General features: G+C 43.2%; 2 protein-coding genes across 3 annotated transcripts in view; both read left to right on the forward strand.

Moving 5' to 3' along the window:
- LOC306930349 (uncharacterized protein) overlaps window positions 1-14,068 on the forward strand; it is a 58,487-nt gene extending 44,419 nt beyond the window's left edge. For both annotated transcript variants that reach the window (XM_079511275.1, XM_079511274.1), the window contains exons 2-5: window positions 7,945-8,151; window positions 9,973-10,128; window positions 11,642-11,785; window positions 12,615-14,068. In XM_079511275.1, coding sequence (XP_079367401.1) covers window positions 7,960-8,151; window positions 9,973-10,128; window positions 11,642-11,767 — 474 coding nt within the window. In that variant the 5' untranslated portion in view covers window positions 7,945-7,959 and the 3' untranslated portion in view covers window positions 11,768-11,785; window positions 12,615-14,068. The remainder of the gene's footprint in view (window positions 1-7,944; window positions 8,152-9,972; window positions 10,129-11,641; window positions 11,786-12,614) is intronic.
- An 8,500-nt stretch (window positions 14,069-22,568) lies between these two features.
- Window positions 22,569-25,430, forward strand: LOC306930056 (uncharacterized protein; the record flags this gene model as incomplete). Its single annotated transcript, XM_079510797.1, has 4 exons — window positions 22,569-22,952; window positions 23,472-23,678; window positions 24,096-24,281; window positions 25,225-25,430. Exons 1-4 carry the CDS (start codon window positions 22,652-22,654, stop codon window positions 25,428-25,430), a joined length of 900 nt encoding a protein of 299 aa, XP_079366923.1. The 5' UTR covers window positions 22,569-22,651.
- Window positions 25,431-26,343: the final 913 nt, after the last annotated feature.

The raw sequence follows: 26,343 nt of genomic DNA on the forward strand, positions 1-26,343 counted from the left end.
AAACTGTCGCAGAAGGTGCCTGTCTACGTCTCGCACTGAGACTCCTCCCCTGCGTACAGCATTATTCAGAGCCACCTGAAGGCGTTGCAGGTAGGTAGACGGCTTCTCCTCAGGGAAATCTTGTAGTGTATTCATGAACCGGACAAACAGTTCTTCACCATCTTCGACTGTGGCGAATGCAGAGTCCAGTATCTGCAGATAGGCAGTAGGTGGCGCTTCAGGCCCGAGGTGCCTGACGACATCAGCAGCTGGGACGAGAAGGCTTTCAAGTATCTTGCGAGTTTTCTCAAGGTCAGACACTGTCTCTTTCATCATCAATTCGGTGTGAGAACGCCAAGTGTCGTAGTCAACCTCACTGTGTGGTTTAGGGAGCTTTCCTGAAAAGGCTCTCAATCTCACGGTAGAGTGAGGATGGGAGGGTCTGTCCTCACTTCGAACAATGTGCTCCACCACAATCTTTTGCACTTCAGGTGGATTGAGCTCACTGGGGTTTAGAGTCAGGGGGGTCCTTGATCTATGTGAGAAGGTGGATGTCGCACCCTGTTGAATATCAGCCGGGCCTGACATGGGGGAATGGGCAGTATTGATGGCAGGTTTAAAAGAAGGGGAAGTGACAGACAACTGTGACGGTTGGCTGGGCTCTGCTCTCGGATCAGGGTTCTCTGTAGATTTAGAAGTGCATTGCTCAGTGGGCTCACCACCAATAGACCCTGCTATTTGTGACATGACATCCCTCAACACTTCTTCAAAATCCTTTCCACTCAGCTTGGCTATGCCCTTTAACTCGTCAAGGTAAGTCTGCGTAACATTGCTCCCCACCCTTTGTGTGTAAACTGCTGCTAAAGCCCTCACATGGAATGTGACATCAGGATTATCTGCAAATGGTTGACTGTATGGCAAACGGGGTTCTAATGCTTGTAAAGCGGTGCCGCTGTCAAACTCAACAATAATATTTTTATCGAACTCTGAGTCTGGGTCGTCTATACTAAGAACCCTATGTATTGAACCATATGGCTCCAAGAAGTTTTGAATTTCTTTGTCTTTTTCTGTCCCTTTCTCTGCCCCTGTTAAACTCACTATAACAGCATTTGGGACTTTAACACTTTGTTGTTCAACAATATCCATTTTGTGGAAATGCACGGTGGGCTGTATGACAAAGTGGTGTCTATTCTGGTTTTATCTGGCTCCTGGCTAGCTCGCCACGTTATGTAACCTGTGTGACCCGTTACAATAGAGGAGTTATGGCTATAGCATAAATATAAATACCTGCTATATTTATGTTGGGTTTTGGACTAGTTACCAGAAGTGCTAGGATCGACTATGGAGCCAGGTACCAGAATAAACACCAGTGTACAGTTTTATCTCTTGTTGGAAGTTAATGAACTGTGAACACTTCCCTTTTTAATATTAATAAATGTAATTATGAAATAGAAAAATAATAAAACACACATACAATTACTCAATTCAATTCAAATAGAAAATACAGACCCGGGTATCAAAACAAAATAAATCCTAATTGGCCAATATCTAAATTCAAGTTCCCTTCAGTCTCTGTTACTGATGTGCACATAGAACGAATTGTTCGATTCACACCACTACAGAGTGGTGTGCGTGTGAATCAGTATACCACAGATAGTTCAGTTCACACCACTGTGAAGGTGGTATGTGTACTTGTCCTACTGCACAATATGTGCAGTGGAGTTCTGATTTCCCTACCACACCGTTGAGTGAGTTGGATTGTGTGGGTATCAAGACAGTCAGCGGATCAACTCTCCAATCTTCTGCATGCAATTATCTTCTGGTTCATCTCCGTGGGTTTAGCTCGCCATGCTGGACATCAGCAGAATCAAACTCCAAAATCCAAGGGTTTCCAAAAAACCTGACCTACAGTAAGTAAGTCAGAATATATATCACATTCTGATATAGGGTTTTATGATCCCCAAAATAAAATAATGCCTTACTTTATCTTATCAGATTCACATTACTCATGTCAATACAATCATTGCAATTCTTATTATTTTACATTACATCACTAATGTAAAATTCCATTAATCCCAAAAACAATAAAACAAATAATCAAAACATTTTCACATTAAATGGCATAACACAGCTACACCAGGATCAAAACATTGCTATGTGATCTGTATACTGCAATGGCAGCCTCCAGTAGTATGTGCAAGGGCAGGCTGCCTATACAGACACATGCAGTAAAAATATAGTTCTTACACCAAAGTGTAAGTGTAACACCAAAGTGCTTCTTAGTGTGCAAAAAGCACAGGAAAGTGTTTAACACTACTCCCAATAAACATTCAGCATTGTACAAGCTGTGCAGAGATACAATAAAACATCACATCAACATCATTTATCTCACATGACCACTTCAGAATTAGCATGCTATCGTTTGTAGCATAAGTCAATGCAGTTCCCTGTGTGTTTACTAGCATAGCATAGTTAGCATAGCAGTGAACAGCTTCTCACCATGGGTATCTCTCCAACAAACACAAACTTCGACACCAGGTCACTCTGGCTTTACCTGAGGTCACTCTGGCTTTACCCAGAAGAGATTCTGGGTAATACAGTCAGCAGACTGTTCTAGCTTGAGTTTTACAGACTATTTTGTTACTAAATACTGGCTTCACTCAGTCAGTAGCTGCTGTCTCCTCTCACTCATGTGGCTCAGAAAGGAAGTTGCTTGGTCTGCACACAGGGCTTAGCTTGCTCAAACAGGAAGTGTCATGTTCAAAATAAAAGCACTCATCTCAAAATAAGGACTTCACAATAGTTGACATCTTTAGTTTAGATTAATGATATATATTAACCATTTGTATCCTGACAGCTTATCTTAACTATAGTGTCTTAATATAATTAATATGGCTCACCATATAAAATAAACATTATGTTTGGGACACATTTCAGGTCTTTTCAACCCTGGGTTACACTTGCGTAAAGTAATATCTTATCTTTATCTTATCTTTATAGAGTTAGGTATGTAGGTTAGGGTTAGGCCATGCATGTCAATGCAAACAATAAACTATCAAACATAATTCATAAAATGCCCAATTAGCGGAATAAGCCCTTAATCCTACCATTCCCCTCCCCCGATGAAAAATCCTTGAGGGGGATCTGACACAGATATTCACTGGATGCCTGGGAGCAAGGTGGGGAGCGATTCTGGGTAGTTGCTGGGTAACATTGGGTTTGGGTTAGGGGTATTACATATTAATTGTCCCTAAACCCTTTGCTAGTTCAAACTCCTCTTCATCATCGTCCTCCTCATCCTCCTCCACCTCTGGGGGATTAGGTGCAACCTCAGGAGGGGGTTAGGCTGGAGATGTTGGGGTAACCCCTCATCCTCTTCCTCCTGGTCATCAGGTTAGGGTGGTAACTTGTAATTGGGTGAACAGTAAAGGGAGGTTGATAGTTAGCTGGGTGGGGGCCTCAAATGAAGCATTACTACATTTCCGTGATCGTAAGTACTTTGATTGACCTCTCGTGAACCGTAAATGCTAGTATCATAATGCAGATGTCTACGCGTGCAGCAGATAATTCCGAAAAGAATGGATGGTGATTGAATACCTGTGGGACCCCATGACCTGACATATGGCAGGCCAAAGGTCAGGGTTAGGGTTTCGACACTAAAATTGGTGGCATCTGCATGATAATTGGGGGCCTCTAAATACCACCTGGATGGCGTCTGGGGTCTGTTTTTCGGACCAAACGTACCCAGGGCTGTGATCTTATATGTTAACGGGTGATTAACATCTGCATCATAATTGGGGGCCTCTAAATACCACCTGGATGGCGTCTGGGGTCTGTTTTTCGGACCAAACGTACCCAGGGCTGTGATCTTATATGTTAACGGGTGATTGGGTCAATCTCTTTTTTTATAACCATTCGAGATAGAATGAATCTCTGCTCAACAACCTTTATACACATGTTTGCTGAACCCCAGGGGACGCGCCCTTCGAAGGACGGGCCACTTGGACCGTCTGAGTTCTGAGCTTTTAGACAGCAGAAGGCCGTAATAGAGGCCTTGGTTAGGGGTAGAGCTTGCTCTTTCGAAACCACCACACACATGACCATGGAGGTCAGCAGTGAGGTGCCACACATTTCAGAGCTTGATTCCTGACTCATGTAGAAAAAGGTTAGGGTGGTAACTTGTAATTAGGTGAACATTAAAGGGAGGTTGATAGTTAGCTGGGCAGAGGCCTCAAATGAAGCCTTAATAAAGTTTGGGGAGCTTGCTCTTTCGAAACCACGCGACAGCCGTGCACAGCACCGGCTCGAGGCCTGTACGGACGGATTGGGCTCGGCTTCACGATTCAGAAAACGTCCTGTCTGTGCGAAAAGGACCCCCCCATTTATGATATATCTTTGTTCCAATTAGTAATCAATCTCCATGATAATCACGCCCAAAAGACCCCTGCAACACTAACCCGTCTATAAAATTGTGCACACTAATTAACCACTTTCCCGACGTGGTACAGCCACGGGACCAACACCATTCGATTCAGCGTGAAAAAGTAAGTCAGACTAAGTTGTCCTTTTTTGGAATAAGAAAAAAGTTTATAGTGCACCTAATTACGAGTGTTTAACTCCGCCCACAAAGGCCGCACGGAGGCGTGGCGCACATCCATGCGTAGGGCTCGACGAGACGAACACGTTCTTATGTGTTTCTCCACACACAGTCATGTGGTTCATAAAATCAGGGTTACACTTTGACGCACGATAACTCCGCCCACAAAGGTCAAAAAGGGGCGTGCCGCACATCCACGCATAGCTCTCGATTAGACGAACGCGCCCATATTTGTTTCCCCGCACACGGATTTATGGTTCTCAAAATTAGGGTTAACATTTTCACATTCACTATGGTGTTAGAGGGTATACTTCTATGTACCATTCGAAAGACAGGCCATAGTTGGAAAACTCCTCCTACAAGGGTCGCACGGAAATGGCGAACATATCAGAGCGTAGATCTGGGCAAGCTGAACGCGGCCCTATAAATTACTTCGCGAACGGCGAAGTTGGCGAGCTATCGTGCATCGAAAAGTAACCCTAACCCTAGCCAATTAGGTCTGTGTGCACTGATACACATATGGGCGCGTTCGGCTCGTCGCGCTGAGTCTTCAAATGGTCTTGGTTTTGCCGAGACGTGTCCGGGGGGCAGGGTTAGGGTCTTGCACCTTTTTGGGGCCATTGAACAATAGGGCTTGATATATCATCGGGCCTGACCAAACCTCCATTTGCTTTTTTTAAACCATTTAGATAGAATTATCTTCTGCTCCCCAAAATGTATACACATGTTCTGCAAACCCTAGGGGACGTGACCTTCCAAGGACGGACCGTTTGGACCACCCTTCCCCGATATTAGACAGGAGTAGGCCGCAAACACAACTTTGGTTAGGGGTCGAGCTCTCTCTTTCGATTCCACCAGACCATGACCATGGAGGTCAGCAGTGAGGTGCCACACATGTCAGAGCTTGATTCCTGACTCATGTAGAAAAAGGTTAGGGTGGTAACTGGTAATTGGGTGAACAGTAAAGGGAGGTTGATAGTTAGCTGGGCGGAGGCCTCGAATTAAGCCTTACTAAAGTTTGGGGGTCATACATATTTTGATTGACCTCTCATGAACCGTACATGCTAGGATCATAATGCAGATGTCTACGCGTTCAGTAGATAATTCTGAAAAGAATGGATGGTGATTGAACACCTGCGGGACCCCATGACCTGACTTATGGTAGGTCAAATGTCAGGGTTAGGATTTCAACACTAAAATGGGTGGCATTTGCATGATACGTAAAGGCCTCTAATTACGACCTTGATGGTACATGTCATTGGGGCAATCCCTAAAAGCATGTAAATAGCTCCTATTACAGGGTGGAGGGATGGATCAGCAGTTAGGGTGGCTCTAGATTTGGTGGGTTTCCACATGTGTCGGATTTGTATTTCCACCATATATTATGTTGAAAAAATATTTCCAAACTCTTTACACTTTGCCAGCAGATGGCAGTAAGGGGCAGTGTTAATGGAGTGGGGGGTCATTGGTTAGGGGTTAGGGATAATTGATGTGGAATTGATATATCATTGGTTAGGGTCTTGATGGTTTTTGGGGTGGGGGTCATAGGTTAGGGGGTTAGGGATAATTGATGTGGAATTGATATATCATTGGTTAGGCTCTTGATGGTTTTTGGGGTGGGGGTCATAGGTTAGGGGGTTAGGGATAATTTATGTGGAATTGATATATCATTGGTTAGGGTCTTTATGGTTTTTGGGGTGGGGTCATAGGGTTAGGGGGTTAGGGAAAAGTTGACTGTTATTGATAGTATATTGGTTATTGTGTGGATATTGGGTGAACTATAGCGCCCCCTACTGGTACGGTGTGGTACGGGGTGGAAAAACAGCACCCCCTGGTGGCCGTTTCGGGAAATTGGGTGCAGACCCAACGACCTATCAACCAACACATTCAAAGGCCTATCAATCCCATTAATCCATTTTCTTATCAAGTTGATGGCATCCCGGAGTTTGTTGAGGGTGGGTTGGGTGTTTCCCCACTACCTATCAACTCCATGTTAAATCACCCAAGTAACCCCCAACGGCCCCTAGCCCTAATTAGAGGTGGAGGCTTCTATTAATCCAAATTATAACTATCTTTTCCAAAACAATATGATATAGCCTATATGAAAATAAACATTATGAAAGAAGTGAACAAATAAATAAAACACAACTGGCTCCAACACATGTCATGACGCAACTGAAGCCAGTTTTACGCAATCGCTACATTTACATGGAAAACGTACATAAACATTCAGATTTCAAACAAAGTCCTCACCACATGGGTGTTAGAAATTTGCTGGTACAGCGATTAGCATTGCTGCATCCCACGTTGTTTAATAAAAAGCATTTTTATCCGAGCACCCCGACTACTTTTCTCAAATGGGGTTCATTTGGGAAATCCACAGTTGCACACCGGGAGCCACACTCCTCCCGACCAATAGGGGGCGCGTAGTTGAACGCCAATGGCAAAATAAACCACCTCGGATGAAAATGCCCTTTATTACACAACGTGGGATGCAGCAATGCTAATCGCTGTACCAGTGAATTTCTAACACCCGTGGTACATGTTGTGAGTACTTTATATTTGATATCTGCATGTTTATGTACACGTTTGCTCTGTAAATGTAGAGATTGCGTAAAACAGGCGGAAGTTAAGCCATGACGCTCGTGAAGTACGAGCGTCATGTGAACCATGGCTATAGTTATACTAGCCCTAGAATGTCTGTGATCACACATCAATTACATATATTCCTGTATATACAGCCATAGATCGGATGCCTCCGCTCCCAGTGAGCAAGGAGACATGGGCGGCATAAATGTGCTCCGCGCTCTGTTTGTACTCACCCAATAAATAATTCCAAAGACGTGGAGTGAGATATTGTGCTAGTTTCACATCCATGTAATAGTTCTCAGGGCGAGGGGTCCGGAATGACAGCTGGACTTCCATTTATGTCAGTCACTCACAGGGCAGGGTTTTCTGCTGCAGCCTAGGCTCCAGAGTCAGAGGCACGGCGCACAGAGTGCCTTTTAAATCCATTCTCTGCAACTGTAAGAAATTAATTAATATCAAACCTAAAGAGTGTTTCATAAGAGCGTATTACATTCTGTAATGTACAAGTGTAGATTACATTAATGATGATTAAAAAAACACATCGGTGAAATAAGAGATGTCGGCATCGCTGCCAAAAATGATGGATACATCGGTGAGACCGATGTCGGGCTCTACTCACAACAGCTTTCTCTGCGTGGCGTTGAGAAGAGACTCAAGACATTTTTTAAACGATGGTTATCCTGACAAAACAAATAGGAGAATAAATGTCATCTTTGAGTTGACTTTGAGTTGCTCTGTTGATGCTACCTTCTCTCTCCTCCTTCTGTCTGTGTGTAAAGAGGTTTCATCTGAATATGAGGAGAGGAGATCCAGTCTGGTCCAGGAGGAACCACAACCTCCACAACATCAGGAGAGGAGATCCAGTCTGGTCCAGGAGGAACCACACCCTCCACAGATTAAAGAGGAACATCAGGAGAGGAGTTCCAGTCTGGTCCAAGAGGAACCACAACCTCCACAGATTAAAGATGAACTGGAAGAGGAGACTGGTGAGTCAACTTTGACATTACTACGTAGGAATATGTGGTGCAATACTCTCTCAGGTAAAACAAATTCATATTGTATTAGTATTCATTAACAAGACTAAAGGGTCATTCAGCAACTGTAACAATAAAAATAGAGTTTGGTAACGCATGGTCCCCTAAACGACAGACAGATACAGCATGTTGTTTCCGCTTGTGCCACTACAAAAGTATAGCACAACAAGTTTGAACCCATAATCATGTTTAGCTATTAACACGCCATGTATGTAATGCCAAGGGGTTTCTTAGAATCTGGAGACATATCTAAAGAATTATAGAATATTCTCAGATTTGTCTTTGTGAACACACAATATCTTAAAAGAAGCATTAACATGTCTGCTATCATGGAAAAAATAAACTGAGTTGATAAAATATAAAATGTACCGGTATGAAGCTGTAAGCAGCTGAATATAGCCTGTTCCCAAAACAGCACTTTGGAAAATGTTCCAGAGTTATGAGCATTTTTGTGAAACAAAGTACTTTCAAAGTACTTTCTACTAGGACTACATATCGATGACATATCTCAAATTAAACCTTATGGTGTCGACTTTAATAATTATAATAAATATGAACCTCAGATTATAGCATGGTTTTACAACAGATGGCTGTATTTAGTGACACCGATCCGTCTTCAACGGTTCAAATGTACTGTTCGGACCATGTGGACATATTATATATCCGAAGATAGGTTTGAATGTAGTCTATACTCTCCCAAAAAAAAAGTTAGTTTCTATCATCTTCCATTTTGGAGATATAAGCAGTTTTATAACCAAAAATCCAACCAAAAAGACTCACCATCTAAGACAGGAATACACAAAACCATAAAATAAATGTATGAAGCTAATTTCACCCACTTTTTTTTTTACTGTAACCTGTGATGACTAAAAACTATAAACATGATTTTGTTTTGTGCATTATCTAACCTGTTTCCATGGAAACAGCAGCATCAATAGCAGCCTCAATAGCATCCGCAGCAGTGGACATGTCGGCCGACATGTCTGTAAATATAAAACAATGTCAATCAATCAATTTAGTACTGTCATAGAAAAGACATAATCTCGTGTAAAATAAATATATAGAAATGCAGAAACAGTGTAGTGTCTCAGTAAACTATAGGATCATAGAATGCAGAGGGACAGTGTAGTGTCTCATTAAACTATAGGATCATAGAATGCAGAGAGACAGTGCAGTGTCTCATTAAACTATAGGATCATAGAATGCAGAGAGACAGTGCAGTGTCTCAGTAAACTATAGGATCATAGAATGCAGAGAGACAGTGTAGTGTCTCAGTAAACTATTGTATACATGTATTTTTAACATGTATATTATGTCTGTTTATGAGTCTGGCGTAGAGGATTTCATCCTGTGCTGGAAATCTTTTCAATACATTTCAATAAAACTTCAATAAATGTGCTCCGCACTCCGTTTGTACTCGCCCAATAAATATGTCCAAAGACGTGGAGTGAGATATTGTCCTCTAGTTATCCATGTAAATGTTCTGGCAGAAAACGCTTGTTTATTCAAATATGTCTCATCTTTTCAAACATCTCTCATATAGTGTAGGTAACATTAATGATGATAAAAAAAGACTTTGGCCACATCAGTGAAATAATATCGGGCATCGGTGCCTAAAATGACGGATACATCGGTGAGACCGATGTCGGGCTCTATTCACAACGCCTTGCGAGGCGAGGGTTATCCTGACAAAACAAATAGGAGAATAAATGTAATCTTTGAGTTGCTCTGCTGATGCTACCTTCTCTCTCCTCCTCCTGTCTGTGTGTAAAGAGGTTTCATCTGAATATGAGGAGAGGAGATCCAGTCTGGTCCAGGAGGAACCACAACATCCACAGATTAAAGAGGAACAACAGGAGAGGAGATCCAGTCTGGTCCAGGAGGAACCACACCCTCCACAGATTAAAGAAGAACAGGAAGAGGAGACTGGTGAGTCAACTTTAACATTACTACGTAGGAAGATGTGGTGCGATACTCTCTCAGGTAAAACAAATTTATATTTTTATTATATTTGTATTAGTATTATTCTCAGAATCCACTACTCCTGAATGAAGTGTCTGGTGCTGGGAGTCTGGTCCAACGCACAGGTCCTGGCTGTACTCGTGGTGAGAGCAGGAGTGGACCTGGTGAGACGTAGGAGGGGCCCGGACTGGAGTCAACCCACAGAGCCTGGTCCCTCCACCTGGTCTTTCCCTAGTGGGTCTGATCGAGGGTAGCCTCGGAAACCCAGACGTTTTTATTTCCAGGGAGAAAAAAAAGACTGGGGCAGAGTCCACTTCAATTCGGCATACAGTAGCGCAAATGTCGGTCTCTCTCTGCTGATTTCTGATCGTCTGCGCCTTTGTTAAATTGACGCAGACACGTACATTCACACACTCTCCTCTCTGTCGCTCTAATTAATTATTCTCATTTCCTGCAGTCTAGTTTCTCCCGGCGGATACTGCCGGGAGCTGCCTATGCCATAGAAAGCATAGCTGAGTTCCAGTCTAGATCGAGGGTATCTACTGGGACGACAATCACTCGGCTGGGTCACCCGAGTGAGGGGTATGATGTTCGCGAGACCCTAAACCCTGATGACCTTGGGATACATCACTGAGGATACATCCCAGGTGCATCTATGCGATATATTTTCGTTCTTTCGTTCTAACAAGACTAAAGGGTCATTCAGCAACTAACGATAAATATATAGTTTGGTAACTCATGGTCCCCCAAAAGACATACAGACACAAAGGCTTTGTGACAAAGCATGTTGTTTCCGCTCGTGCTCCTACTTAAGTATAGCACAACAGGTTTGATCATCAATCAGCACCAGACACTTCATTCAGGAGTGGTGGATTCTTGAGCCACAATGGTGCTGCAGGCTCCACCTGGGCAACGGTGGTGCTGCAGGCTCCACCTGGGCAACGGTGGTGCTGCAGGCTCCACCTGGGCAACGGTGGTGCTGCAGGCTCCACCTGGGCAACGGTGGTGCTGCAGGCTCCACCTGGGCAACGGCGGTGCTGCAGGCTCCACCTGGGCAACGGCGGTGCTGCAGGCTCCACCTGGGCAACGGCGGTGCTGCAGGCTCCACCTGGGCAACGGCGGTGCTGCAGGCTCCACCTGGGCAACGGCGGTGCTGCAGGCTCCACCTGAGCAACGGCGGTGCTGCAGGCTCCACCTGGGCAACGGCGGTGCTGCAGGCTCCACCTGGGCAACAGTGGTGCTGCAGGCTCCACTTGCAGCTTGAATGGCCCTTCTAAAGGCCTCACCGTGGGTTTGTTGGGCTTCCTCCTCACGGAAGACACAGGCTGGGGCTCCAACCCATACTGCTCCCGGGTGCCGTCTATATTCCGGCTGTCACGCGTCTCTCCGGTGGTCACCAGACTATTCCTGGACGTTCAGTTGTTCAGTAAACCCTTATTGAATGATAAGTACAAGTTGTTTCTACTGGTGATTTCCACAGAGAGCCACAGGGAGAGGTCTCCCGTATCTAGAGAGATGGCCTCCAAAAGACATTCAACGTTGTCAGAGGAACAGCCAGAGGTGGACCAGAGACGTGGACTGTTTGATGCGAAGATGCAACCTGTAGTAAAGTTGTACCGTATAGGTATGTGCTGTTTTGTTTACTTACTTTTTCACTTTCAAAATAATTGTGGGTAATGTTATCGTCTACTCAGGCTTTTTGTGAACACTCTGGACAGTTTTTAATCTGCTCGATTCAGTATTTAGATATTTTATATTAATTTTTATCAGACCAGCCCATTGTAACTTCAAACTCCATTTTAACCATTGTAGATACACAGAAAACACCCATCCCTGGTTCTAGTGACTGATATTGTTGAGAGGGACAGCCATAGCTGAATGGGTAGAGAGCCCGTCTAGGAAACAGAATGTACCACAGTGATGTTGTTAAGTCTGCAGTGGGTTCCAGGACCCACGTGTGGGAGTCCTAATAAAAATGGTATTTTTTGAGAAATTGTAATTGTTGGATATTATTACATTTATACAAATCATGCATCAACTAAACATTAAGACCTGGAGTCACCACTACACACTATATGTATGACACACTCAAAAATAATTGTATTATTGGAACATGTTTGTGGAAACTTCCAACAACCTGTTTGTGTCAATTATTGTTTTCAGTGTTCTTTTCTTTTTTCTTGTGTTTTGTCATAACCTTCTGTTGAACACTTGTTACTTATTTGTAACTATTCAAATGCATTATATTCAATACAAATAAAAGATGGAAGACAAGTACAAGAATGACTAATCTTTACTTGGACAAGTAAGTAAATGTTCTTGTCCAAATGACAAGTGGCTCAAAAATGTAATGTCAAGCCCTTTCTTTGATTAGAAATGGAGAAGATGATGTTCCTCCAAAAATGCAAAGTTCAAACATTAAAAGTTTTTCTCTCTTTGTGTCTTTTTTCTAGCCGCCCCGCACCTCCCTGTGTGTAAAGAGGAGGTCTTCACTGAACAACAGGAGAGGAGCTCCAGTCTGATCCAGGAGGAACCACAACCACCACAGATTAAAGAGGAACAAGAGGAGCTACTTCAAAGACCAATGGAGGCTGATGGGTCAACGTTGACATTACAAGCAGTGAAAAGTGAAGATGTTCATGATGATGAAAACGGAGAGACAGAGCATGTAGCCGGCACCTCAACTCAACACATGAAAACACAAGCTGTTGTAGAGGACTGTGGAACATCACAACCAACTGGTGATGACCAGCTCCTCTCTTCACACTGTTCTGAATCTGACACTGAAGACAGTGATGATTGGGAGACCAGTGAAGGTCAGTCAACTTTAAACACACTGAAATCACACAAGACACATGTGGAAGGACAAAGACTGTCTTTGAGCAGCAAGCTGTCCAAGGACCTGAAATCATCAAACCATACTTACTCCAAGAGGAGCCACACAGGGAAGAAACGCTTTAGTTGTACAGACTGTGGCAAATGTTTTAATCTTAAATCAAATCTGACGAAGCACACAATGAATCATACAGGGGAAAAGCCCTTCATTTGTACAGTTTGTGGTAAAGGCTTTATTCAGAGTGTTGATCTAAAAACACACATGATGACTCATACAGGAGAAAAGCCCTTTACTTGTAACGTGTGTGGTAAAAGCTTTGCTCTGAGTAGTCATCTAAAATCACACATGAGGACTCATACAGGGGAAAAGCCTGTATGTACTGTTACTTGTAACGTCTGTGGTAAAGACTGTAGACAGAGTAGTGAACTAAAAACACACATGATGACTCATACAGGAGAAAGGCCCTTTACTTGTAACGTCTGTGGTAAAGGCTGTAGACAGAGTAGTGAACTAAAAACACACATGACTCATACAGGGGAAAAGCCCTTTACTTGTAACGTGTGTGGTAAAAGCTTTTATCTGAGTAGTCATCTAAAATCACACATGAGGACTCATACAGGGGAAAAGCCTGTATGTACTGTTACTTGTAACGTCTGTGGTAAAGACTGTAGACAGAGTAGTGAACTAAAAACACACATGAGGACTCATACAGGGGAAAAGCCCTTTACTTGTAACGTCTGTGGTAAAGGCTTTGCTCAGAGTGGTGATCTAAAAACACACATGAGGACTCATACAGGGGAAAAGCCCTTTACTTGTAACGTCTGTGGTAAAGGCTTTGCTCAGAGTGGTGATCTAAAAACACACATGAGGACTCATACAGGGGAAAAGCCCTTTACTTGTAACGTCTGTGTTAAAGGCTTTTCTAGGAATGATAATCTAAAATCACACATGAGGACTCATACAGGGGAAAAGCCCTTTACTTGTAACGTCTGTGTTAAAGGCTTTTCTAGGAATGATAATCTAAAATCACACATGAGGACTCATACAGGGGAAAAGCCCATAGACGAATGAGGACTCATACAGGGGGTGGGGGGGGGGGGGGGGGGGCGGGTGGGGGGAACCCTTTAGTTCCTGTTAGTGGCAAATGCTTGGGTCAAAATGCACATCTGAGGATAATGAGGAGGAATCATACAGAGAAGAAGTGGTTAGTTGTATGGTAATAAATCCACATTTCCCCATTTGAGTTGACACATGATATAACATACAATCCAATGATCATTCATTCTATTCCAGGATGACAATGACAAGTGGTAGATACTAAAGCAGTGGAATCACATAATCTGACACTATCAACCTGACTGGTTAAGACCACCACAATTTAGTTTCTTAAGTATCTTTTGTATGTAAAACCTATATAAACATGGCACAAAAAGTTGTTGTCTTTGGTAGATTATTTCTCTATTGTAACTGTTTAATTATACCGTCGGATGTTTCAGACATTAACCCATTTTGGGGCGGGAACCCCGTTTGGTGTTTTAAGCATTATGTTATACTTTAGCCATTGAAAAATAGCAGATCTACATTCTGTGTGGGGGGGGGGGGGGGGGGTACAGGGGCGGTATTGCAGTCGCTGTACCGCACTGTTGGTCATGAAGTGTGGGTGATGACCGGAAGAAAAAGGTCGCGAATATTTTTTTTTTGTCTTAGTTTTAGTCAACAAAAAACACAATGCCCGTTGCCGGTTTGCTTTTGTTCTAGACCAGAGGTACTATAAACGTTTGATAAATATTGAACTCTATGATGAATTTTTACACCCTTTAATTTATTTAATTTATTTGCTGGTGAAAACCGATTAAATAATTAAGCAATATTACACGAGAGGGGGTGGTTTAACGTCATTAATGCACGCCTGCGATGCTGCAGGAACGAGCCCGAGTTCCGAAAATGGAACAACATATTTTCAGATGGGGGCCCGCGGCCAAATATAGATAATTCTGGGGGTTCTTGACATGAAAAAGGTTTGAGAACCACTGACATAGAAACATAGGTTTCTGAAAACTGTAAGAATTTAGAAGACATTTGTAGAATCTAGTGTCAGTCAGGTCTAAATGGGTTAAGTAAAAGTATAAATACTGCAATGTAGATGTACTCCGTTACAGGTAGAAGTCCCGTATTCAAAGTGTGCTCGAGTAAAAGTACAACTGTATTGGCATCAAAATGTACTTAAAGTACTAAAAGTAAAAGTACTCGTATTGCAGAATGGCCCATGTCTGGAATGTGTACAAAATAGCCGATCTACAAGCTCACAATGAGTTGCATCACGACGTATTGTGAGCTGGTAGATCGGCTATTTGCTACGAAATGCACAAAAGATTCTAGACATGAGCTTATATAGACAAAAAAATCACACCCATGTGAAGTGAGGGGCGCTAATATATTAAAGTCTAACTCATGTTGATTAGGTGATGTAATGGTGATGTAAAACAAACGGTGCCAACAAACATGACATACATCCCTTCATTGTCAATGGCGTTTACAAAACATTGAACTAAAGACAAACATGTGTATAGGAGGGGCTAGTGCCCCTCAAACATTGGGAGTATTTTATTTTGTGAAAGAATGAAGGTTTTATGAGCCAATGATAATTGCAGTTTTATGAAAATTCTTCTTCTGCCCCTAATACATCCATGCAGAGTCAAGTGTTTATGAAACGTTGCAGTATATGGTGTAGAGGGTCATGCCAAATAACGCTGAAACAAGTCTTGTCCAGAAGCACTTCAAAATGAACCACTTATCGTGACATCAGTGTGACGTCATGAGCATCCAGCCAAGCACTATATATAGAGTGTGGCCATAACCCCTTGAGTTCAGATGAAAGAAGTAGCCCATGTGCTATGCTCCACTCTCAAAGTCAAGTCAAAGTCATACGATTTGTCACAAGTTTTTTCATTGGCATGTTTGACTGTCAAGGGTTCAGCCTCCAGGAAGAAGCCCTAAATACAAAGGGAATACATCATTGCACATACAAAACTGGAAAAATACAAAAATTGTGGCACTCCAACTTTAAATAAATACTTTTTGAAACGTCTATGGAGAAATGATTGGGAAATTCTCTTCTGGTGCACTCTGACTGCGATGCTCGATATCAACATGCGTGATGTGACCAGAATTTAGTTTCTTCTTTATCTTTTTGTATGTATTTGGTAGATTATTTCTCTATGATAAGTAAGACTGTTTAGTTATACCATTGGATGTTTCAGACATTAACCTTTATATGTTTGGAAGCTCAAAACAATTCAATAGCAACAAAGTTTGGCATTCGCAGAGATTTGTCACATTTGTCATGGGTGTATCCCACATACTAGCATGTTCATTGTCAGCTTGTAGATTCATAAACTGAGTGTGATGCTATGTTAACACATTTTCCTGCACATTGTGAGCTTTTAGATTTGTTTCTTCAGTATTTTGTTTCTTTCAGTTTTCTTTTTTTTCAAGATTTGGAAAGTGAAAGTGGTTAAATGTGTCTGTGTTTTATAAATATTGAACCAATGGTAAAAGTACTAACAAGAGCTTGTGACTAAATAAATAACAATTTTGTGTCCATTGGAATGAAGGTTCTTTCATATTCTGCAAACTGCCTACAACTGCTACAGTTTTTTTATTTTTTTTTATTTTTGAGTGGTGCAAACCACTCCAACAACTGGCTTTGTTAGTACCCGTGTGTGTGTGTGTGTTTGTGTACCTGTCCCTCAAAAGAATGAGCATGGTTACTATGGTCACTGACATTACGTCAGACCACAGCTGATCAGGCTATATAAGACTTTGCACCACTCAGTTCACACAGGTGTGATTTTTTTCTTTAACCTGTACTACCTATACTCAAGCAGGGCTCCAGCGTGCGACTTAACACAGCGAACGTGAACAACGTATCCGTACGTTATTAATTAATCAAACGTCCGGTGCTAACCATGTATCCATACGTTTTAATCACTTTTTGAGTGGTGTAAACCACTCCTACAACTGGCTTTTGTGTGCATAAAAAAATGACCATGGTTGCTATGTTCAAAATAATTTCTGACGTAATTAAATCACACCCGGGTGAACTGGATGACCGTAGCAACCGTGGTCATTTTCTCTGCACAGAAAAGGCCAGTTGTGAAATCACATCCAGGTGTGATTTAATTACGTCAGATCAGAGCTGATCAGGCTATATAATACCTTACCTTATATAATACCTCACATCGGACAAAAACTCCAGCTGAATCAACTTCATGGTCACAAATCATCACATCAGAAGACGAGTCTACCTAGCCAAAGATCTTTAACGTCAGACATTACGTCAGACCACAGCTGATCATGCTATATAAAACCTTACACCACTCAGTTCACACGGGTGTGATTTTTTATAGAATACTTTCATTCATCTTTTTACCCACCCGGACAATGAAGAACCATCCCCCTGTCATTGCTGCTTAGTCCCGCTCACGTGATCAGAAAAAAAAAAAAAAAGCCCCCTCCCCTCCTGAAAACAGGAGGGCGGGCCACTTTACGTGTAGAAGCCAGGGTAAAATGGACGCTCCCATAATCTAGTCGGTGTGTGAATAGAAGAATCAAATTTCACCTAACCTCGGACATTTCACCCAACACTATAATACTCGATTCCCCCCTCCCCTCCTGTTTCTCCAGGAGGAGGATCTTGCGAGATGGGGGCTCTGTCTCTCGGAAAAAAAACATGATGAACGGAACGCTGCCTAAACACATATGCACCGGATCGGCATTGCATAACGTCTGCAACACACATGGACAGATGCATGTTTCCTTCTTCATACTGTAGCGACCAAACGATCCCCGAGCCTACAATACTACGAACTAACAAACAAACCACAGTATCGAGGGGCCGCCACGACAACAGACAGTGTTCCGTTGGTGGTTCACGTATCGCCATGCAGAGCCGTCATAATCGGAGATCGCTCGGACGTGTGATTGTAACGCTTTTTTATTCATTATAATTGTAGTGATAAGACCGCAATGAACGCGTCGGGGACGTAATCGACCCGGGTGTAATGTATAACGAACTTTTCTGCGTCCTAAACCGTGGTGTTGTGATCTGTGGAAGTAATTTTTTCCTTGTCGTCGACATCACAGCCGGGCTTAGCACCTCTGGACACTCCCGGTGAAGCTTTTTCCATCGCTCCCAAGCTGCATGCCCCTATACTAGCTTGAAAAACAAAATCAGCTGATGATGACAACGCATCTCACCGTTATACTATAGTTCTGAACCGAACGGTGGAATGGGACTTTTTATAGCCGTACGGATCAAGACTTTTGCTGCCCAATGTGCCCATGACCCCCCCCCCCCCCCCCCCCCCCCCCAATGTTACTGCGATCAAGACAATGAAGGTTATGAAGGTTTATAGTCATTGACAGGCAGATATAAAAATAAACACAATAAATATGCTATACATCCTATACACCGAATGAAAGCCCTGAATGTGTACTTTTACGAGGAAAAGAGTAAACATTGATCCCATGTACAGTTTGTCATAAATTGGTTACTGGATGCACATTGCGCCCACCAGATATAACTGCAGAGAAGACATGGACCCGAACTCAAGATTCACAAAATATATAAATACTATATACCGTATGAAACAGAAGACTCTCCTGCTTTCATAAGAAAAAAACTTCTACTGTAGTTGCACCGCGCAACTGTAGAGAACAGTTGCACCGCTCACTTCACAGGGGTGTGATTTTTATTATTACAGTAGAAGTTTACAGACCAAACTGTAAATAAAAGCTTTACATGACTTTCTGCCTCAGTCCGTATATAGCGAGCTGTAGTGAATACGTAGAGAACAGAGTTGCACCGCTCACTTCACAGGGGTGTGATTTTTATTATTACAGTAGAAGTTTACAGACCAAACTGTAAATAAAAGGTTTACATGACTTTCTGTCTCAGTCCGTATATAGCGAGCTGTAGTGAATAAGTAGAGAAGTAGAGTTGCACCGCTCACTTCACAGGGGTGTGATTTTTTTATTATTACAGTAGAATTTTTTTCCTTATGAAAGCAGAGAGTCTTCTGTTTCATACGGTATATAGTATTTATATGTCGCTATAGGCCTTATTTTGTGAATATTGAGGAGTTCACGTCCATGTCTTCTCTGAAGTTATCTGGTTACTGTCAAACTGTAGATGGGATCAATGTGTACTGTTTTCCTCGTAAAAGTACACATTCAGGGCTTTCATTCGGTGTATAGGATGTATAGGATATTTATTGTGTTCATTTTTATATCTGCCTTTCAATGTCTCTGACTTTAAACCATCCATAACTCTGCTCGCTGTTCAAGATAACCACTTCCAGGCAAAAGCAGGTGTTGCAAAAAGGTCAATATCTCCAGAATGGAACATGGTAAAATCAAAATGTATTTTTTAAATTGAAGTGGACAAGTTCAGCTTTCTTTTGATGTATGCGTGTGATTCTCGCTATAAGAGAACATTTTGCTGTGGGCCCCCGAACAAGGCTTTTGTGCAATGTTAAACGGTAGCAACATCAAAATAGGCCTGGGGAGATTCTGTAGCAATCAAAGTGTTAATAGGTCGCATATAATACTTAATTTCTCAACGTGCGAGTTAAAATTTAACGAGGTCGCACCAGTGCGACTTGCAGGGAGGAAGAAAAAAAAACATCCCGCAGTGCCTGCCCGTCCCATTGATAAAAACATTGGACAGTCGCCTGACGCCCAGTGTTGTCCCTGAACGCGTTCAAAGAACGATCGTTCACGAATACCCACCAACGGCAATAAGCCCTTATCCGACACAAATTAACTAATACTTCTCAGCTGTACAATTTCACTGGAGCGTGCAGTGCGCATGTAACTGCATGCAGTCATCTACGCAGACAGCCGACTCCCGACCCAAACACTGAGTGAGGAGGTAAACTTGTTGTTGTTTGATTAAACATAATGTGCCACGAGAAATAGCTTCCAATAGCTTGTTATTTTTCCATCGAGGAGGTATGTGTCCATACGATCGGCCAACCAAAGCCATCTCACTCCACAGTGAGTGAAGCACACTGATGCCTGATTTGTTCTTCGTCGTACAACGTGTTCCGTGCTGAAAATAGCTGATCTACAAGCTCACAAATTGTTGCGTCCGCGACGTGCTGTGAGCTTGTAGATCAGCCATTTTCAGCACGCAGAGATATGCAGGCACTGAGAACATTCAGAAACTTTTGCCTTCACAATAAAAGCATGCAGCTTTCACAAGTTGGGCCATCAAGACAAGTAAATTGATTAAGAATTCGGTGGCATTTCACATTGCAAAAGAGCTATTTTTTTTAAAAATTTACAAATATTAATTATTTTTAGGAATTAATTTGGATAATGGTAATGGAGATATTGTAAAAGTATTGCCTTTATTGACTTTGAGTGACTTGTTGGGTTGAAACCATCTACTCTACAGTGTTTTGAAGTATAACCAGGTAGGTTGCTGTTTTTTACAGTGACCTTTGTAGGGGTTTTATGATTAAAACCTTTAATGGTGGAAACCACTACATAAATAAATGGCGCCCGATGTGGGGGCATGATAAGGTAATGTATTAATACCACGCTAATGACGCTATATAAAGAAAAAAATGGTGCTACCTAATTTGCGGTGGCGCTACCTAATGAAAAGGTAGGTGGCACCATGCAGTGCTACCTGTGAAAAAGTTAGTCTGGAGCCCTGACTCAAGGTATTATTATTATTATTATTTTAATTACATCCATTATTATTATTATTATTTGTTGTTATAATTATTTGGGGTCAAGTCCGATGGGGAAAAAGATCTCTTATTGTTCGTACAGATCCTGCCATTTTTCCACAGTTTTGACAGTTCTGTGCTGTCGTCTTCCACGAAATTCTGCAATATGGAAAGAGGGTCGTGGGTAGGGGTGGGTACCAGACCTCGTGACCAAGCAGGAACCGATAACAACATGCTGGGGAACCGGGTACCCATCCAAAAAGATCAATTTCGGTTCTCCCTATCGGTTCCCACAAACGCACGCCGCAGCCACGCACAATTTATTTATTACTTTGTGTGCATCAGCAACGCAGATCGGCTGAGGCTGCCAAGACTTGTCTGGCTTAACCGTGCAGTCGGTTTTCGCAAAACTTGGCAATATGGTAGAGGGATATGCTACTTTCAACGGTGAGGCCCACAACCATTGGCCAAAGGGTGGCGCTATAGCACTCAAGTGAAAATTATAATATAAAAAAGGTATAGCTCATGAACCTGACAGTCAGCGGACTCCCTCTTTATCAAGCGTTTACACCATGCAGGTTTCGCTTCGCGTAGAACATACACGCCCCTTTTAATCTAAAGTGATGGTGTTTTTGGTCGCTATCGGGATTCGGGACACATTACTAACATGTTTCAAATGGACAGATCTACAAGACAGATCTACAAGAGAACAGCGTGTCTGTTGCGCACCGCAACTTGTAGATCAGCATATTTTGGCGAGAAAGTTAATTCATTTAAGTTCAACCTCAAGACTAAAGGCTTGTCAAGAATATTATAAACGCCATGTTTGAGTGGTGCAACCACAGCTATGTGTGTGACTGGGTCTGTCCCTGTGTCCCTGTGTCCGAGCACGAAAATAGCGTTATAGCGTTTGTTCACCACCAAGTGTCACTGTTGCACAGCCTAACACAGGCACACACGGGCCAGGGAGGAGGGCTTGCACAGTACAGTACAGTACAGTACAGTACAGTACAGTACAGTACAGCACCACTCACTTTGACTGGTCTGATTTTTATTGAACAATTGCTCACTCACTCACCTTTGCAGATGTAGTGTTTCGCAGGTAGCAGGGATTGAACCCCAGTCTCCCACTCACCAGACCGACACACAACCTGTCGTGCCAACATGGCTGAGCCCGATTGGCAGGGCTGTTGTGGGCCGGGTCTTGGCTGCATGCTACACGGAGGTAAAGGATAATTGTCCATGGGGTTCAGGTCTTGGTCTCATGCACTAATGTGAGCACAGTATGTTCACTTTATGTTATTATTCTCAGAAGAGCTCTATACATATTTAGGGCCCGAGCACTGCACAGTAGTGCAGTCAGTCTATCTATCTATCTATCTATCTATCTATCTATCTATCTATCTATCTATCTATCTATCATTCAGTGACAGTTACACACATATTATAGTGGCAGCGGTGGCCGAACGGATTGCGGAGCGGTCTTGATACCGGAAGGTCGCCAGTTCGAATCAGCGGTCTGACACGTTAAAATTACCACCACTGAAGTGCCCTTGAACAAGACATTGAACCACTACGATGAAATGTTCTATGAGCAGGGCCTGGCTGGAAACAAGTTATTGAGCTTAGCCCATGATACCCTGGGTAAATATAGTAATCATTTAATTTCATTTAATTTCATTTCTCCACCATCAGGGGGCGAAAGGCATTAAGGCAACAGTGCCTCGATTCTTTATTGCACATGCGTGACAAACTTTGACCCGGTCGGAAGTACTTGTTTGCCTCACGTGGCCACGCCAGTTTTCCACGGTAATGTTGTTGAACAAACATGTTGTCGTGTCTCGGTAATTGTTGATGTTTGTGCCTTTATTACACATTCTATATTACAGTAGGAACAGAAAGCTTGGTGGAAATGTCTCCTCAAGGAGGTGAAAAGCGTCAAATGGAGTCTATAGGGCTGAAGATAAATGAACAGCTAGCGTCGGTGGGAGAGGAGATATTGTTTGTTGTGGACAAACAGCAGCGTGGCGCTGCTGATGTTTGTAGTGTGGAGCTTAGCGTCAGAGTGTTTGTGTTGGAGCGCCTCAGCGCGGTGGGAGAGTTCATGGTCAACCTCTTCCAGAGAGAGATGGAGACACTAGAAACTCTGCTGGAGACACAAAACAAACTGCTGGACATTGATTTTGATATGGACATCGATCTACACACTGCAGGTTAGTAGACTCTGAACAACACCAGCTTAGCTACAAGTAGCATTAAGCTAGCTGAACTGAACTAAATTTACCAGTAGTTATACTAGCCCTAGAATGTCTGTGATCATACATAAATTACATATATTCCTGTAAACACAGCCATAGATCGGATGCTTCCGCTCCCAGTGAGCAAGGAAACATGGGCAGCATAAATGTGCTCCACGCTCCGTTTGTACTCGCCCAATAAATAATTCCAAAGACGTGGAGCGAGATATTGTCCTCTAGTTTCACATCCATGTAAATTTCTGGCAGAAAACGCTTGTTGAAATAAAGTCTGATGTCGGGCATCGGCGCCAAAAATGACGGATACATCGGGCTCTACTTGCTCTGCGAGGCGTTGTGAAGAGACTTGAGACACTTATTTTTTAAGCGATCCTGACAAAACGAATAGGAGAATAAATGTCATCATTGAGTTGACAAAAGCACTTTGAGTTGCTCTGCTGATGCTACCTTCTCTCTACTCCTTCTGTCTGTGTAAAGAGGTTTCATCTGAATATGAGGAGAGGAGATCCAGTCTGGTCCTGAAGGAAACACAACCTCCACAACATCAGGAGAGGAGATCCAGTCTGGTCCTGGAGGAACCACACCCTCCACAGATTAAAGAGGGACAACAGGAGAGGAGTTCCAGTCTGGTCCAGGAGGAACCACACCCTCCACAGATTAAAGATGAACAGGAAGAAGAGACTGGTGAGTTAACTTTGACATTACTACGTAGGAAGATGTGGTGCAATACAAATTTATATTTTATTAGTGTTATTCTAACAAGACTAAAGGGTAATTCAACAACGATACAAATATAGTTTGTTAGCTCATGGTCCCCTAAAAGACAGTCAGACACAGCATGTTGTTTCCGCTTGTGCCGCTACATAAGTATAGCACACAAAGTTTGAACCCATAATCATGTACGTATAACTATTAAGATATTTGGCATAAATGTCACATAAATAGTGTCACATCCACGGCGCACACAGTGCCTTTTAAATCTATTCTCCGCAGCTGTAAGAAATTAATTAATATCAAACCGAAAGATCGCGTTTCATAAGGGCATATTACATTATTTTTGATTGATTACCTTCTCTCCCCTCCTCCTGTCTGTGTGTAAAGAGGTTTCATCTGAATATGAGGAGAGGAGATCCAGTCTGGTCCAGGAGGAACCACAACATCAGGAGAGGAGATCCAGTCTGGTCCAGGAGGAACCACAACCTCCACAACATCAGGAGAGGAGATCCAGTCTGGTCCAGGAGGAACCACAACCTCCACAGATTAAAAAGGAACAGGAAGAGGAGATTGGTGAGTCAACTTTGACATTACTACGTAGGAAGATGTGGTGCAAGATAAGGTTGGGCTGTATTTCGGTTTCACGGTTTGATACGGTTTAATTATATCATTATGGTTTCGTCCGTCAAAACCGGCCAAACCGTTTCACCTGACATGAGTGTTGGGTGGCCGTGATTATTGTTTATGGAAGCAGTAGAGAATGCAGGCTCCACCTGGGCAACGGTGGTTCTGCAGGCTCCACCTGGGAAACGGTGGTGCTGCAGGCTCCACCTGGACAACGGTGGTGCTGCAGGCTCCACCTGGGCAAAGGTGGTGCTGCAGGCTCCACCTGGACAACGGTGGTGCTGCAGGCTCCACCTGGGCAACGGTGGTGCTGCAGGCTCCACCTGAGCAATGGTGGTTCTGCAGGCTCCACCTGGGAAACGGTGGTGCTGCAGGCTCCACCTGAGCAATGGTGGTTCTGCAGGCTCCACCTGGACAACGGTGGTGCTGCAGGCTCCACCTGGGCAACGGTGGTGCTGCAGGCTCCACCTGAGCAATGGTGGTTCTGCAGGCTCCACCTGGACAACGGTGGTGCTGCAGGCTCCACCTGGACAGCGGTGATGCTGCAGGCTCCACCTGGACAACGGTGGTGCTGCAGGCTCCACCTGGACAACGGTGGTGCTGCAGGCTCCATCTGGGCAACGGTGGTGCTGCAGGCTCAACCTGAGCAACGGTGGTGCTGCAGGCTCCACCTGAGCAGCCTGAATGGCCCTCCTAAAGGCCTCACCGTGGGGTTGTTGGGCTTCCTCCTCACGGAAGACACAGGCTGGGGCGCCAACCCATACTGCTCCCGGGTGCCGTCTACATTCCGGCTGTCAACCGCCTCTCCGGTGGTCACCAGACTATTCCTGGTTGTTCAGTAAATCCTAATTGAATGATAAGTACAAGTTGTTTCTACTGGTGATTTCCACAGAGCACCACAGGGAGAGGTCTACAGTATCTAGAGAGATGGCCTCCAAAAGACATTCAACGTTGTCAGAGGAACAGCCAGAGGTGGACCAGAGAGGTGTACAGTTTGATGCAAAGATGCAACCTGTAGTAAAGTTGTACCGTATAGGTATGTGCTGTTTTGTTTACTTGCATAAAGGGATATTTCACTTTCAAAATAATTGTGGGTAATGTTATCGTCTACTCAGGCTTTTGTGAACACTCTGTATTTAGATATTTTATATTCACTTTTTTTCACAAGTTCCCTTCCTATACAACCCCATTGTAACTTCAAACTCCATTTTAACCATCGTAGATACACAGAAAACACCCATCCTTGGTTCTGGTGACTGATATTGTCCTTCTGAATACATGTTTATTTATTTGTAATATTTTTTGGGGGAAAAAATACAATGAAGGGGCTGACATTCCTGGAGACAGCCATAGCTGAATGGGTAGAGAGCCTGTCTAGGAAACAGAAGGTACCACAGCAGGCATGGGGCTGCGCTAACTGGCGCCCTGGGCAACTCCCCCCCCAATCGAAAATCTTCGGCTTGTCTTCCCTCTTCATAAAATATCAACAGCGTATTATTAGATTTCAAAGCATGAACAGCATACAGCACTTTCAGACTGGCTGACAGATGTGAACACACTGTTATCAACAATACTGTCACCGTAAACACAACAGACGGACAGACGGACAAACCATTCATCCGTCGGTAGTTGGCGCCCCCCAGTGGTTGGCGCCCTGGGCAATTGCCCACTCTTCCAGCGCCTTCTGTCGGGCCTGTACCACAGTGATGTTGTTAGGTCATCACCCACGGGTAGGAGTCCTAATAATTCTTTTTTGATAAATTGTAATCTTAAACCCGTGTTTGATATTATTGTATTTATGCAAATCATGCATCAACTACACAGTCTAATTTTAAGACCTGGAGTCACCACTATTATGATAATAAAATAATGTATTATTGGATCATCTTTGTTGAAGGAATTTTTGTAGTGTTCTTTTGTCATAACTAAGGCCAAACGGAATCGGCGGGGTTTTTTTCTGTTTTTCTGCTGTGATGTCGGAGGAAAATCACTAAACAAGCTAAATAAACCT

This window comes from Electrona antarctica (genome assembly GCF_951216825.1).
Source record: "Electrona antarctica genome assembly, chromosome: 9".
Classification (NCBI taxonomy): Eukaryota; Metazoa; Chordata; class Actinopteri; order Myctophiformes; family Myctophidae; genus Electrona; species Electrona antarctica.